General features: G+C 39.2%; 1 protein-coding gene across 2 annotated transcripts in view; it reads right to left on the bottom strand.

Annotated features, from left to right (window-relative positions):
• The window catches only part of KLHL7 (kelch-like family member 7), a 55771-nt gene extending 38783 nt beyond the window's left edge, over positions 1-16988 (bottom strand). Inside the window, exons 1-2 of one of the 2 annotated variants that reach the window (XM_012721060.1) lie at positions 16643-16725; positions 2822-2935 (exon numbers count right to left, since the gene is read on the bottom strand). Coding sequence is in view for 1 of the 2 variants with exons in the window: in XM_004676765.2 (XP_004676822.1) it covers positions 16643-16762 (120 nt within the window). In the remaining variant the exon portion in view is untranslated. Of the gene's footprint in view, positions 1-2821; positions 2936-16642 lie in introns of both variants that reach the window. The other variant, XM_004676765.2, reaches the window with a different exon arrangement.
• Positions 16989-17265: the final 277 nt, after the last annotated feature.

Raw genomic sequence — 17265 nt, 5'->3', positions numbered from 1 at the left:
GGAACTGTTTGTATCTAAATGATACACTCATTTGATTATGCTATAATAGCTGGATAGCTTTGGACAAGAGATGAGACTGACCTAAAAAGAAAAAGATCCCTCCTATTTTCAATAATCTGGAAAGAGGTGCATCCACAGAAATAAAATGAGATGAGACAGATACCCAGATAAGCTGGAGAACATGAGCGATAACAAAAGTTTGGTAAATAGAGGAGAAACTTACAAAACCAAAAAACCTTTTTTTTTTTAGATTTACTTAATATTCATGTATATATGTAAGAACTGGGGTGTAGGCCAGAGGTGTAGGGGGTGAGAAGATTCACCAGAGACAGAGTGGGGAGCAGAACAGGCCGATCTACTGAAATAAATGGCTAAGGGGAGCAGCAGGTGGGACAGGAGAAAGAGGTCTGATGTGCTGTATGTGGGTGAGCTCCCTGGCTGGGGATCATACTCATGCTGCAGTGGAGATAGTGCAATAGTGCTGAGACTTTACTCTACAAGGGAGGCCCAAAACACCTACTTTTAAAATTATACATGTTCATGGGGAAAAAAAGTAAAACCCTGTAATTTCTTTATGTCCCCCCAGAATTGTTATATATTTGTACAGATAATTTTTAACTTTTGAATCTCTAGTTTCTCATAGATTTTTGTGTAACCTAGGTAGAAGTTCTCACCATTAAGGGAATTTTGTCAATTTTCTTTTTTAAAGATGTGTTTATTTATGCATACAAGAACTGGGGTACAAAGCCAGAGGTGTGTGGGGGTGAGAGGACTCACCAGAGACAGAGTGGGGAACAAAGCAGTTGGATCAACTGAAACACACTATTGAGGGCAGCAGTGGGCACCATGTGGGTCACTGCCTTGGCTGGGAATGGAACTCATGCTGCAGTGGCTGAGGATAGCTTCCTAGTGCTGTGCTTTAACCTGCTGCGCCACCAGGAAGGGCCTGGTTTTGAGAATTTTTGGTAGGGTTTTCGCTAGGGTTTATTTTAACCCTTCACATTTATTATTAATAACTTTGGTTTCATGTTACACCACCTATTTTTTATACAAGTTATTAAGCTTCCTCACTATCTTCTTTTTTCTATAACTGACAGCTGCTATTTTGGTTACATTTTCTCTGCACTTTTTTTCTTCCATTAGGGATCTGTTTATAAATCTGCCAAGTATTTGCAAATTGAATTTAGCAGGGAATTAGCCAAATATTAGGTATCTAGAAGTGCAAGGAGGGTTTAAGAACAATAATTCTGTTGAGTATAATTCATCATCTCAACAAGTTATGAAGGAAAAACATTATATCATTAATAGATGGTTACCTGATAGAATTCAAACTTCAGTTTCTGACACTTTAATTAATTAAATGATATGTCTGTATATTTAAGGTCATTTATCAGAAATCCACACCAACATCATATTTAATGGTGAAACAGGAAAGACATTCTCATTCAAGAGATTGTGTATATAACCTTGTCACCACTATTATTCAATGCTGTTCTGGAAACAATAGCCAATTCAGTGTTAAATCTAACACTTGCAGGGTAATATAAAAAGTGGTCACAAAACAGTATGAGAAAGGCAATTAGCCAACTTGCATGTAAAAACACATAAAGAAACACGAACGAGAAAAAAAAATACTCCACATCATAGCAGCAACAAAAGAATTAAGTGGAGAAACCTTAGTAATTGTGAGGAATCTGCAATAAATGGGAATTGGAATATGACAAAGATATCTCCAAAAATGTGGTAATATGGTAGAGTGGAAGGAGTTAGGGCAGTGAAATTATTTTGTATGATACTGTAGCCGTGGTTGCACGTTTCTAACCAATGCATATTGTCCATTTTTCCAAACCCATAGAACTTACCAACACAGAGTGACTCCTATGGTAAAACTATGGTTAACAATAACAAAATAATGTACTACATTAACATAAGATATTAATACTAGGGAAAACACTGTGTGGAGGGTTGGGGGAAACTGTTTTCTGCTCAATTTTTCTGTAAAGCTAAAACTGTTTAAATATTAAGTCTCCATTAATTTAGTAAATGTGGTAAGAAAGTGGGCAGCTGGGAAAAAAATGATATTGGGATAGAAAAAATGAAAAATTATATTAGGATAATTGTTTATCATTTAGGGAAACTTTAGGTTTCTCTCTCACAGTAGAGTCTCTTCCTCACTTATGGAAGTGACTACAGGTTTGGCAGGAATCTGGTGTAAGTCATGGACCATATATGCCCAGGTGTCCTGGCTCATTCTTCATCCATTAGCCTGCCCCCACAGTGGATTACAGCTCACTGTGACAGGCTTGCCCCTGGCAGAAGACTGGTTCCATTAACCAGTCACTCTGCCCCAGACTGGAGTGGAGGAAAGAAGAGCAAGCCAATTTTATGCTCAGGTCAAAGTCATGTTTCTCCGCTGTCACTACTAATTTCAGTCTCCTGTGACTATCTCTCAACTGTTCACAACAAGCAGTAGTGGAGAGCCCCCTCAAACCATATGCATTAGATACTCAAAGAACAACAGAAGCAGAAAGAACTTTGTTGGTGCGAAAGTGTTTTCAAGTTTTAATGGGCTTTTCAGTAGTCCTTTGGTTGGGAAGGCAAACATTTTAGACATCTAGTGGTGGAATTACTTTTGACTCACTTTATGTACATTTGCCATGCAGGACAACAGCATTCAGCTAGGTCTCATGTAAGGACCACAGAGTTATATGAGGTTTTAGCTTTTAACAACATGTAGTGGCATTAGTGGGAGCCATGCAAACAGCTGTCTCAAAGTCTACTCTTCACTGTTGTCCAAGGAGAGGACTGAGGAATGACTGACCTTTGGATTTATGTAGCTTGTCAATACCTCCCAGCATGATTTCAAGTTGGCCCTGGGTATAATCCCCTGAGTAGACTGCAGATGCAACTATAGTTGGGTGGTTGATTTAAAGCACTGAAAAGATAAAGGGAAAGGGAGCCCTTATTACTTAGGGATAAATCATCTTAGATTGAAATTCTAAAAATACACAATAAACCCAGAAGTGAAGAGAAAATAAAGATCTCTCCAGGAGTCATATTTGTTCAGAAAAAAGTGAAAACAAAGAGAGAAAAAAAAAAGCATTGGGTTTAAACACACACATATAGTAAGAATAAGGCAAGTGGTAAAGTGAAAGAAAACAAAGGAAGACACCCGACACCCAGATTAATACAACAAATTTTTTCTTCCTAAAAGGTGAATGAGATAATTTAGGCTAATGTTTTTTTTTTTTAAAAGGAAAAGAGAAATACACTTTGGTATAACTGCTTTTTAAGAGATGTGATGAGGAAAGAAATTATTTTTGTTATTTATTCAAAGAAACTGATATGGACCAAAGAAATAAATGGGGAAAAATTTCAGGAGTAAACTAAAACGAGCTTTCAGAAAGAGCCTAGAAATCTAGGGCCTCCTTGGTGGTGCAACAAGTTAAAGTGCAGCACTATGAAGCTATATACAGCCTCCGCGGCACGAGTTTGATTCCTGGCTGGGGGGTGGGGGGGTGACCCACATGATGTGGCAGACCTCTCCTGTCTCATCCGCTGCTCCTCAGCAGTGTGCTTCAAACTGCCTGTTCTGCTCCACACTCTGTCTCTGGTAAATCCTCTCATCCTCCCCTGAAACTCTGGCTGTACCCCAGTTCTAGGATGCATAAATAAATAAATCTTAAAAAAAAGAGAGAGTCTAGAGATCTAGGAAATTTTGTAAGCATCCTCTTAAAGCTAAAGAAATAAAAATTAAAGAGATTCCCCTTAAAAAATAGGGCTGTTTAGCTGGGTTTAGCTGGTGGGGATGCAAACTAGTACAACCACTATGGAAAACTGGATGTTTCTCAAACTGCTAAAAAACGGAGCTTCCATATGACCCAGTAATCCCACTTCTTAGGTATCTACCCAAAAGACATAAAAACACTGACTCAAAAAGACACCTGCACCCCCATGTTTGTTGCTGCTTTACTTACAAAAGGAAAGACATGGAATCAGCCCAATGCCCAAAAGTAGATGACTGGATTAAAAAGATGTGGTACATATACACAATGGAATATTACTCAGCAACCAAAAAAGATAAAACATATCTTTTGCAGCAACATGCATGGAGCTGAGAGGGATCTTGCTTAGTGAAATAAGCCAGAAAGAAAAGGAAAAATACTGGATGGTTTTACTCATAGCAGGAGCATAAAGGACCAGGGGAGAAAATAATAATAATGAACAATTATACACCAGAAACATTTTACAGGGGTGGAGTAGGGAATGGGATAAAAAATGGGGCCGGGTTTGGGGAGAGCATTGGACTCTGATGATGGCACACAGGTAAATTGGTGGTGGGAAGCCCATGGGGATTACAACTGAGATGGAAAAAGGCACAAAATGATGTAAAAATGAACTTATTATTTTTAAAAATAGGGCAGTTTAATAGGTAATTGCAATAGGTTCAAATAAACTCAAAAAAAAAAAAAAAAGGAAGAAAGCAAAGCATTGGGGTGAAAAGGAGAAAGCATTTGAGTCATGGGACTCAGACTGTAAATGTATCCAATCTCTTTCTCTAGCTGAGACAAAGAGGGGTGAAAAAGAAAAGATGCCCCAAGAAATAGGATTAATAGATATAAGGAATTGCAGAGCATGACATGGCTCATTGTGGGGACACAAAGGTGTGGAGAATACAAAGCCACACACTGTGCTCTGTACAACTGGCTGCTACAAATGTGGGTCATTCTTCTCTTACCAGGGAGTGAAGATTTTGCCACTAGACAGAACTCAGTCATTTCACACTGGGTTGTCAGAAAAACAGTTCAAAAAAAGAAATGAAAATTAGGCTTTAAATGTGCAGAATGGAAAACAGGTGGTGGTGGGAGGGCGGCGGCGGGGAGAGGAAAGTGGAGGAGCCTGAGCAGTTGAGTATGGCCCTATAGGGTAAATGAAGTTATCAGGCCGCCACTAGCATCTATGACTGGCAGCTGCGGTAGCTGCGCTACTGCACATGCACCTGTGATGTGACCACCTGGGCCCAGAGGGCACAGCTCATGCGTACATGTAAGTGGGGACACCTGACAGGTGTCCGAGGGGCAGGGGGTTATAATGGTGAGGAGACAGCCAGAGAAACACTGAAGGTTCTTCTGTCACGTTCAGCATTAAATGACTGTAAAAATTTACTGAAGGCTCTAAATTGATCTTTTCATATTCAAGACGGACAATGAACCTATCTGGCTGGGATAGCTGCAAAGCAATCACCCTGGCAAGTTTCTAACATTTTGCCCAAGAGAAGAAGTGTGTCCTATGCCAGAGAAACATTATTCAAGGGTGAAATTCCTTCCTTATATGGTAAACACAGTTTCCCCCGTTTGCCTTTTGATAAGCGATGTCTCCCAGATGAGTTTAATCTTATGAGTATAAATTACTGGCAGTTGACAGACTGGCAACCTGTTGTAACCAAAAACCAAGTTTTTCTTTGAAAACCATATATTCCACCCAATACTGAAGTTTCTGTTGTGATTTTGGGAAACAATAAAGTAAGTTAGGATGTTACTGATGTATTAACATCTGCACTGTTTATAAAAGTTGTATTTTTTCAAGTTGTGGGATGGGGATGAACTTGAAGTTCTGTGCTGAACTTAAAGTTCTAGGAACTCTTTGAAATACTGAAATCAATACCAACTATCTTGAAATTGGAGAAATTCAGCTTTTACAGGTGTTAAACAGTTTACCCAGTAGAAGATAGCCCAGGCTGTAGTACTGAAGAATTTAGCCTGACTCTGCCCAAACATTTCTGTGAATGCCTTCTGGCTGAGACCAAGGAGTAACAACAAACAAAGAAACAAACAAACCAGGCAGAACAGAAAACATGCAATTTACTTTAATCTTGATTCACAGGAAGATCACAAAGATGGAAATTTAATAAGTGATTGCTAAGTCTCAAATTTGGGGGACCTTATATTGCTAATAAGGAGTTAGATGGAGCACTTTATGCTGTCATTTGGTTCCGTGCTGATAATTGGGAGAGCTATGAATGATACCTTGACTGAGAAAATTAGAGCAAAGCACTCCCTGTGCCAGGAAGAAATCAGAAAACTGTAAGACAAACAAACTTGGAAGCAAGAAATTACACCTATATGGTTCATCGAATTTGTGTTGGGAGTTGGGGCTTTGATGTGTGAATTCTATGGTTCAGTCCTATGAGATTCTCAATTTAGCAGGTTTATACAAGGATCAATAGCTAAGTGAAGTAATAAAACACACTCCTGACAGGTGGTCAAGTGATCCCCCAAATACAGTGTTTCTATAGCAAAACAAAAATGGAAAAAGGGAGGATTTGTTTCAGAAACCCATGTAGGCTTTTCTATATACCCCTACATGTCCCAATAATCTAAATCTCAGAATCTACATATCTGTCCTGTAAGGAAAAGGAAAAGATGGCTGGGCTCAAATCCAACTCATAGAACCCATGATAAAAAAGAGAACTGGGCCCACACACTATATTCTCCTTTTAGAGAAAGCCTTTTATCAGTGGTTTTCAAAAGTTTTCTTAAAGCCACAGAATCAAAGTTTAAATGAGCTGATTTCATAATTTATATAGATAGAATGGTTTACTTGACAGTCAGAATTAGCCTGCCAACCAAAGAATGGAAGCAAGAGACTCCCATCACTGTTAGGCTAAATGAGTAAGTTACAAAAATTAAGTTTCTGGAAATGGGTTCTGGGTTTTGTTAGTTTAGAAATCTGGCGACCAAAGAGAAGAACAATTCAAACAAGAGATGTAGTAATGTTTTCACAGAATTAGAAGACTGTGATATGGCCATTTTGGTTTCCTCATGACACTCTAAGATGAACATAGGTTAGTAGATTTGTCTAGATGCCTGACCCTTCCCAGCAAGTAGATAGGTTGTTTTTTCTTCTCCAGGAGGCAGAAGATGGCTAGAACTCAGGAGATGCCCTTTGGGTATCTTCTGGTGCTGGAGACAGCCTTCTATGTATGGGTCCCCTGAGCTCTCACACATCTTCTTGGAAATGCCAAGAACACAAGCGCTGGCACTTATTGCCCTGGTGGCCATATTTAAGGATTGTGTGGGCAGCAAATAACCTTGAGAGAACTTATGTCTCCTTTCCGGGACAAAGAGCAGGTTTGCTTATTCTTGTTAAGAAATGGCAGATTCCTCAAGTTCAATGTCCATTCCTCAGCATTAACAAAAACCTACTGTGTATATAAGCCATGTTATAGCACTCGTAGGGGCCAGGGAAACTGACCCTACCTGTTGACACTAATGAAGCTGTGCGAGAGCAGGCAAGTCAGAGTTTGCTGCCAGCATCCCTCAGCAGCTGGCTAACGCTGTAAAGTAGCATATAATCAGATACTAGACCTAACACTAGTACTGCCAAATCTAGTAGTTAGTGTTAACGTAAGACTTAAGTAACCTATACAAACAAGACCAAAGCTCAAAATATCTAGGAATAATGGCTTAGATCACCTAATCAAATAAAAGAACCTTGAGAAATTGAATTCCAAAGTCCAAGTTATTTCTACTAGAGTAATGCTGTTTCCCAGAGAAATGAGTAGCTAAACATTACTCAATTTTATAGGAGACACAAAATAATTTTCAATTTTTTTTAAGATTTTTTTATTCATACAGAATTGGGGTACAGGCCAGAGATGTGGAGGGTGATAGGATTCACCAAAGACAGAGTGGGGAGCAGAACAGGCAGATCGGCGAAGTACACTGCTGAGGGGAGCAGCGGGCGGGTCAGGAGAGGTCTGCCACGCCATGTGGTCACCTCCGGGGCAGGCGGGAATCGAACTCATGCGGAAGTGGCTTTAGATTCTCGATGCTGTGCTTTAACCCGCTGCGCCACCAGGGAGGGCCAATAATTTTCAATTTTTTAATAATAAAGCTTGCAGTATAATAGTTTGGGATTCAATTTATATTGTATAGTTGACGATTTGAACACCCAGTTGGTTTCTGACCCTCCCCCAACACAGTTGAAAATATAATTTTTGACTCTCCCAGTATTTAGCTAAGTAATTTCAAAAGAACATCTAAGAACTCATTTAATCCTTACACAATTTTCCAGTAACCTAAGCACAAAATTTATGATACTGAGCATAGGTGGCATATTCTTCACTATTTTATCAACCACATTTTTGACAGTTCAACTGAATATAATGAAATTATATGCTTATATTGTTATGTACTAAGATACATAATATATCAGCTATTTCACTGATATGAATCTTTGTAGTAGATGCTAACTAGAGTTGCTATGGCTTTGAAACACAAAACAGGTCCTTTCAAGATCATGTTTGTGCTACATGACCCCTATTTTCCCTACCATTGGATTCAAGCAAAACTAGGTCCATTTGACTCTCTCACTCCAATATTTGACATTATGAAAGTGGAGCAGATTGGGAGTAGCAGAGCTGCGGTGCAATGAAGGCACTGTCCTGGAAAGGCTATGGTGGCCTCTGAGGCTGTCCTGTTTCAGTTACCTCCCAAATCTTGTCTCCTTTCTCAGAAATAGGAAATTTTAGTGCAATGTATTCCTAAAGATGTGCTCTGTACTCATTTATTCAGTATGCAATATATTGTAATAATGGCAGTATGCACTAAATACTTTTGAAATTTAGGGTCCTACAAAGCCTGGACCATATAGGAGACAGGTACTATCCCCAGTGTCTCTTATTTGTCCTTTAAAATTTGTTTTTCCCGGTTCTCCCTGGTGGCACAGTGGGTTAAAGCACAGCACTAAGAAGCTAAAGCCACTTCAGCATGAATTCGATACCAGCCTGCCCTGAAGGTGATCCACATGGCAGCAGACCTCTCCTGATCCACCACTGCTCCCCTCAGCAGTGTACTTTCTCAGTCGGCCTGTTCTGCTCCTCACTCTGTCCCTGGTTAATCCTCTCACTGCCCCTGCATCTCTGGCCTGTACCCCAAATCTCTATGCAAAAATAAATAACAAAATTTTTGTTTTTCCTTCCCACTATTATAACTTGATTTGCTAAAATCACCAGTTTTAAAATCCAGTGTCCATTTAATCTTTTGACCTGTCTGTAACATCTGATACTCCTGTGTCCTCTTTATAACTTAAATCTTGGGTTCAGTGACATTATCCCCTGCTTTTTTATTTCTTTTTTAATTTCCAATACATTTTTCTTCCTATCATTTAAAATGCTGCTGCTTTCTACATTTCAACCTGTCCATTTTTCTTCTTACTCTGCTTTATCCTCTAAGTGTTAAAAACATGACATCAACTTTTAAGTATTTTGAGTACTCATGTGGTAGATATTTGCAAAACAGCACTGAATAAGACAGTCTCTACCCTCACAAAGTTTAGCAGGTACTAGCAAAGACACCTTAAAGAGTGATTACCACCTTTATAGAGATGATAAATACACAAAGGAAAGAAATATAGTGTTGTAAAGCATATATATATATATATATATATATATGTATATATGTATATATATATGTATGTATGTATGTATGTATGTATATATATATATATATTTATAGTAAGGTCTTGACATAAGGTTTGCTATTCAGGGAGGATGTGTCATTTAAGGTAAAAACTAACTCATGGATTGAAGGAGTTAAAGATACTGGCACAACATTTTAGGCTCTGAAAAGAAGACAGGAGTGTGGAGTAAAATGGCCAAAAAAAAACAAAAAAAAAATGAATTAAGACCCGATGGGATAAGCTAGAATCAGATCAGACAGGACTTTGAAGGTCAGGTTAGGGACAGATATTCATTATAAATTCAGGACAACCTAAAAAAAATTTTTGAAAAAAAAAAAAAATCGCTGCCAGTCATCATACCATTTCCATTCTTCACAAAGACTCCCTCAACCTCCAGCTTTATCATCATCATCTTCCTTCACTTTGGCAGATGAGCTCAGCTACTTTTCCAAGAAAATAAGATCCTTTGGATACACTTTTCTTCTTTCTGTGTTCCAAACACACCTACCTACATAGCCGCCTACCTATGTACCCTTTCTTCTTTCCATTTTTATGGAGGAGGAGCTGTCCTCCTCCGATAGGCAGTTAATCATCTTCACTTGGATCTCTGAGTGGAATCATCTACCAATTATGTATTTTGTCTCATATATTTTCAATCTCTATATCTCAAATGAATTCCTCCCTCTACCTTTTAAACACTATATTTCTCCCATTTATACAATAAAAACCAAACAATCATTTGACTGCCTCACTATCTTCAGGGAAAGATTTCTCAAAACAGCTGTCTCAATTTTCTCATATCCTACTTCCACTGATGCTAATTTGGCTTCTGTCTCTTCCCACCAAACAACTCTCAACACAGTCAATAAGCTCCTCTATATTACTACAAACATTAGGCATTTTACTTCAAATCTTATTCTAACTTCTCATCAACTTGAAAAGTTGCCACCTTCCTACTGAGACAATTTCTTTTCTGTTTCTTAAGTCTCACTTTCTTTCTATTCTTCTAGCCACTTCTTTTCCTTCTTTTTGGGTCACTTTCTATGGTTTACTGCCTAGTCGTAACCCTAGACTTAACTCTCCATAGCTTAAATGAAGACATTATCTTCTATCTGCAGATCATTCACAAGTTTACACTTCTAACCCACAACTCTCCAATCCTGCCAACTTATCATAAACCTCAAAGCCTCATGGACATCAGGAACTAAGCATATCTCAAATACAAATTACCAATCTCTCCTATAAAGCTTTGACATTTTTCCAGTATCTCCTTTTAGTGGACAGTGTCATCTATCTATTCCACATTCTAGAACCCTAGAAGTCATTAACTGGCACCCTGCATTCCTCAGTATCCAATTCATCACTATCACCACAACAAAAATAGCCGACATCTATTATGAAGTTACTCATTATCAGGTACTGTTTTGTCTTAATTTGCTTATCTAAGTTAGTCATTACAATCATGTATCGTAGTTATTGTGACTAAGTGCTGTTGATTTTCTCCTAATTTCTTGAATATAACTTTCTTCATTGATATTATTGTTGCTACCACCTTAGTCCAAGTCACTAAACTACTATAGAGCATCCTGTTTAATCAGCTACCAATCTAAGATCTAACTCATTTATACTAAGTAGACATTTTAAAAATTGCAACATTGTTTTATTGTGGTAATACTGGTTGACAACATTGTGTATGATTTAGGGATATGGGCTCACACTTCTTAAAATGTGAAATTACCATACGACACCTATCACTTAAACAGCTATAACCCTCCCACCATTGTCCACTGACTTTTTAATCAAAAGAAAAACAGATAATATCCACCCAGAGCCACCCTCCCTTCCTTTTCCTTCTTCCCTCTCTCTTAAAAATGTTTCAGAATAAAGACAAAATCCCCTAGCTTTATTTCTAAGGCTATGCAGGGGCAGGTCTCCACCAATCCCTGGTTTCATAATATATCACCCTCCACCATTGTCCACTTTTATCAAAAGAAAAACAGACAATACCTACCCAGCGCCACCCCTTTTTTCCTCCTTCCCTCTCTCTTAAAAAGGTTTCAGAATAAAGACAAAATCCCCTAACTTTATGAGGCTATATAAGGGCAGGTGTCTACCAACCTCCAGTTTCATAATATATTTCCCTCCCCTTTTTGTTTTGTGTGTCATGGCCTTTAACCAATCTCTTGTATTTGCCAGTCTATGGAAGTAGGTATTAGACTCAAGGCCTCTGCATATTTGTTCCCTCTAACTTAAGGAGTTCTTCCTAAAAACTACCTAGTTTTAACATCTCTTATTTCAGCCCTCAGTTCAATCACCACATCTTTAAGAAAATCTTGCTGATGGTCAAATCACCCATCCACATGCCCTCCTTGAACCATGCTCGTCTCCTCAGTAACTCCTACTACTGTTGCCATTTTATATATTTAAGGTGTGATTCTCCTTACTACTATAACTTTACAGGGACAGGGACTGTTGGGTTTTACTCACAAAATGCAACTCAAGAATCTAGCAAAATGCCACACACAGCTTCCCAATACCCTGAATGGATGAATTTGAAAGTCAAATGGAGGGAGGGAAACAGTGAGCCAAGATAGGTAGTGAATCTACTACCTTTTGGTTTTAATAAGGGGGAGCAGCATTATACACAAGTGAATGTTGAGACTAAGAATTGGTGTTCATTTGTTGGTTGGTAAAATGCTGGTTAAAACATGCTCAATGATGGCTATAAGCCTGCAGAAGATGTTCAACAGATATGGAATAACCAACAGTATAAATTTTATGACAAGATTAATTATGCTGAGAGGAGTAAAATTTTACCCAAGTGGACACACTGGCCTTAGAAAAAGAGACAGCTTCTCCTTTGTAGCAAAACTGAAAGAGAAAAAAAGGAGTGCCAAGAAAGGCTTGTGGAGGGCCTTTCCTGGTGGCACTATGAGGTCATCTGCAGCCACTGCAGCATGAGCATGAGTTCAATCCTTGGCAAGGGAGGTGACCCACATGGTGTGGCAGACCTCTCTTGCCTCACCCACTGCTCCCCTCAGCAATGTATTTCAGTCAATCCACCTATTCTGTTCCCCACTTTGTCTCTGGTGAATCCTCCTCACCCTCTCACCTGTACCTCAGTTCTTGTATACATAAATAAAAAAAAAAGGGTTGTAGATTTGGTGATGGAAAGTTAGAAGTTAAATACTTTCAAACTAATAACATTTATTTGTGATGTCAAAAAAGGGATCATGAAATGACAGTGAGGACACAGAGAAGGGACTCAGGTTAGAGGAAAATAGTAAGAATAAATGGAAAATAGGATTGCTTAGCAGTACTGACAGCTCAGTCAATGGTAAAGCTTACCTAGAAGATTGCCCAACAATGGAATATTCTTTAGCTGTGCTCAGCAGCATTGCCCCAAGAAGGCAAACAAGCAGTAATTAATGTTTTTTGGCAGATGGATATGGAAAAAAAAGACAGAGTCAATAAAGCATTGGGAAGACTGGGAAGCCTAAAAGAGATGGTACTTCATAAGATGGATAGACAAAAAGAGAAAAGATCATCAATGGAAATTATGAGAATAATGCATGTAAGAACACTTTGCAGGATGGCTAAAAAGAATAAGTACTCGGGCCCTCCCTGGTGGCACAGTGGGTTAGAGCACAGCACTAAGAAGCTAATGCCACTTCAATGAGTTTGATCCCCACCCAGAAGTGACCCACATGGCGGGGCAGACCTCTCCTGACCTGCCTGCTGCTCCCTTCAGCAGTGGATTTCAGTCCCTGCTCTATCTCTGGCGAATTCTCTCACCACCCCTGCACCTCTGGCTTGTACCCCAGTTCTACATGCATAAATAAATAAATCTTTAAAAAATAAAAAGAATAAGTGCTCAAGAAGTGTTTCTAGTTGAGGATTAAATGTGGAAAGCTTAGATTATCCACAAGACCCTAAGAATAATGACATGTAGTACTTAACAGTCTGGGAGTGGCAAGTATTCAGATGCCAAGTAGTAAGCACAGTTTTACAGAGTCAGCACAGCTGATTCCCCAGCACACAATCCTCATATTAGTTTTGTAGCTCTCACACATACTTTAAATAAAGGTTTTAACATAAAACATAAATGAAATTTAAAAGTTCAATTCATTTACCGTGAGAAAATTTTAAACTCTTGTGACACTCATGAAAGTCTCGAAGCCTTTTCCTCAAGCCTGTCTCCTGAATTACATTAACACAGTCTCAATAATTACACAGTAGTGATTATGCCCAAGCCTACCTGGGGATTTACAATGTTATCAGGTAACAAACTACAAACAAAAAGGGAAATGAATGAAAAAGTGCTCAACCTAATTAAATAAGATGCCATGTAAAATGGCTAAAATTATAAAGGCTGACAATACAAAGTGTTAAAAAGAATGAAGAGCAAATGACTCTCATTCACAGTTGGCAAAAGTAAACTGGTATAACTATAGAAAACTGAATGACAATATCTATCAAAGCTAAATGTAGTATGACCCATGAGTCAATAATTCCAGTCTTGGAGTTCCATACATGTACATGTCAAAAGACATGTATAAAACAGTCAAAGTACTACTAACTAGTCCAAAACTGGAAATAACCAAAATGTCCATAATGATAGGATGTACATTGTGGTATATTCATACAATGGAATACTTCATATAATAAAGATCAACTAGAGCTGCACACAAAAACATAGGTGAATCTCACAAATGATGTTGGGTTTTAAGAATCCAAAAAACAAGTGTACATACTTTGATCCATTTTATGTAAGATTAAAAACAGGTAAAACAAATTAAGCAATAGAAATTAGAATAGTGGTTATCTTTGAGGGAGTCAGGAATGAAAAGAGCACAAGAGAGGGAAGAGGGGACTTCAATATTCTCATGTCCTATCTTCTTGCTAGTGTATTTATTTTGTAATCCATTGAGCTACACATGAATTAAATTTAAAAACCAGAGGCTAGATAGGATTGAATAGCTCCATGTGAAGCTGAGGTTCCTGGCTCTGTAAAACCCCCTTTTCATTACTCAGTGTAGGATTAGCTACAATGCTGCAGAATTGGCAATCTTATACCTAGCAGCAAGAGATGAAATGACTGGTCACAAAACTAGTTAATGGGTAAAAATGGATCAGAAATTCAGGTATTCTAATTCCAATGTTCTCAAATTCTTGTAAGAATACTTCTTAGTGTGTATAGAAAGGTTTTGTCATCCAGACACTGTATTTTGAATCCCAAAGAAATAAGGTTATAAGAAAGCAAAAACTGTCATAATAAAAAATATTTACTGAAGAACAAGAACACTTATAAAACTGGTTCTCACTCAAACAGCCCTCCTCTGCCAATTTCTGTCAATAGCCCTTTTCAGTCATTCTTGGTGAGTTTTTTTGTGTTCTGATACTAAACAGAATAATAAAATATAATGTAAACCAACTGCAAAATAAAACTGCCCATCTTAGAAAAGATGCAGGTTTTCATAATGTGTGTAAAAGTATTTTTGGAAATGCTTTGAACAACATGCAAAGCCACTGACAAAAGGAAACGTGGCAGATTAAGATCAGTTAACCATTGTGGAAGAGATCCCTGGTTGCTCGCCAAACATCCATTTTCTCCTATTTAACTCAATAACAGAATCTTGACTTTTTAGTAATTGTATCTGTTTCATTTATTTTTAAACAGATGTTAATATAATCTCAAACTAATATTAAGAAGTGGCTATGAACACATTTTTATTTTTTACTCTTAAAACATTTATTTATTAAAATGTGCCCTACCAAGTGAATACATGTTTTACTCCTCACAGCTAAACACTATCTCAGACTACCACTTCCCCTAGTAAATAGCTGCAACTCAGGTGTGTTCTGTGTAAGAAATAGGCAAAGCTTTGCAATGTTACAGTCCATAGATGAAAACACAACTCTGGGGAAATGAGAGACTTGTTAGAAACAAATCTGAGCTTATTTAAAAACAGTGAACTGTGTTTAACTCTGTTTTACAAGCTGACTGTAGCTGAATGCAGGTAAGTTGAAGTCAGTGGTGGCATAAAAAGGAGTATGAATATCCACATTAAAATAGATACATTAAAGTTACATAAAATACTGAATCCAGACATTCACAGGGACTTGGGCACAAAGGCCAGAAAAGATTTAAAGGTATTTCCACTCATTATTTACTGCATCCACGAATCATGCCAGGAGCTGATGGACAAAGACAGGGCATCAGTTTGCTTAGAGAAACCAGAAATTAACCTTTTCATAAAAATCTCAAATTCCTATACTGTTCACGTTCTGATCGGAACCACTAAATAAGCAAACTAGGTTCTGCAGTTCTTATTCATATCCTGTTTTTGTCCCATAGTACCAGTAACAAAATCAAAATATTGTCACAGATCTCTTTAGACAAGTATTTTCTAAAAAGCTTCCAGAATCAAAAAGTAACCCAGTAACTTGTTTATTGGTATGTTATGGAATTAAAAAATAGAAAACCAACCAAGCTCTCCAGTTTACATTCTTACATTCTTCCGCGTTAAAATCTCTTCTTAGCCCACCTTTTGCTGACAGGCCAAAGACTTTCATTAATGCGCCACACATATCAAAGACAGAACAAAGAGCTCCTCTCAATAACAGGGGCGCAGAGTGCCCTTAAAAGCCGCACGGTACTTACTGATGATTGCGTCTGCTCTAAAATAACACGTTCAGGAACTAGTCTCTGACTAGTTCCACCAGGGAAAGGAAAATGAGGCGGGGACCCTCGTTTAAGATTTCAGGCCAGCAATCCTTCCTTGGGGGTTTCGGGTTGGATTGTGCCAATAGGCTTCTTCGCACAAGATCTCACGACACCTTAACCCAGCTCGCAGTGGAGGGATCCTCGCCTTACAAAGAGATAACTAGGGCAAAGCTGTTATACAAGCTACAGCCAACGCCGAGCGCCTCTGAGGGGTCCTCTGAGAGTGGGACTTAGGGGCCGCAGCATCTGCAGACGAGGCCACGCTTGGGTTCAGAACTGTCTAATGCGACCCTCCGTTCCTAGAAGGTTCGCTGGCACGCGAAAATGGAAGGAAGTACAGTGGAATAAGAGGGTCTCCATCCTCTGGGTGCGGGTTTCCGCCCAAGCAGCATAAGGCCAGAGCCCTGGACCACCCCTACTCCCTGACATCAGTCACCCCCACAGAGCTGGTACCTGTTTCCGCATGTTATTCATAACGCCCATGAAACCTGCCAACAATTTAGCTTCTTCGCGAGCAGCAAGTTTCTTCTCAGTCTTCTTCTTGCTGTTCTTCTCCACCCCGGAGGCTGCCATCCTCCGTCAGCTCCCTTCGCGGCCCGGGCTCGCCGGGACTGGCGAGAAATTGCAAGCTCCGGGCACTCTGGGGCTTCAGTTTACCAAACACTATAGCTGGGACTGAAGCTGCGACACCCTACTCCCAAGGCAGGTCAGCGGCAGCGGTGCCACCACTGCCGGAGAACAAGGCCTGTCAGTGGCCTCAGGAGCTCGCAAGAAGAGAACGTCGGGGGCTCAACTGCGCGCTCTCAAAAATCACAGCCCCACAGAAGAGCATGCGCACTTCGCTCAAGGGGGCGTGGCCATTATAGAGACGGCAGGGGGCGGAGCCTAGTCGTCACTGTGGAGCGCCGCTCGGGGTTGCAAGCTTGGGCCCTCTCCCTGTGACATCGCTCAGTGCTGGCTTAGTTTTCTCATCTGGTTCAAGATTGTGGGTGCGCTTCTTTTTGCGGAAAACACACTTTCTAAACTTAGGTCCCTTGGCGAAATTATCTTTTTTGGATAGTTGGGAGGGAGAACAT

This window comes from Condylura cristata, unplaced genomic scaffold (genome assembly GCF_000260355.1).
Source record: "Condylura cristata isolate star-nosed mole 26May11 unplaced genomic scaffold, ConCri1.0 scaffold00005, whole genome shotgun sequence".
NCBI classification, from domain to species: Eukaryota; Metazoa; Chordata; class Mammalia; order Eulipotyphla; family Talpidae; genus Condylura; species Condylura cristata.
Note: the sequence above shows the minus strand (reverse complement) of the source record. Positions and strands in the feature narration are given on the sequence as shown.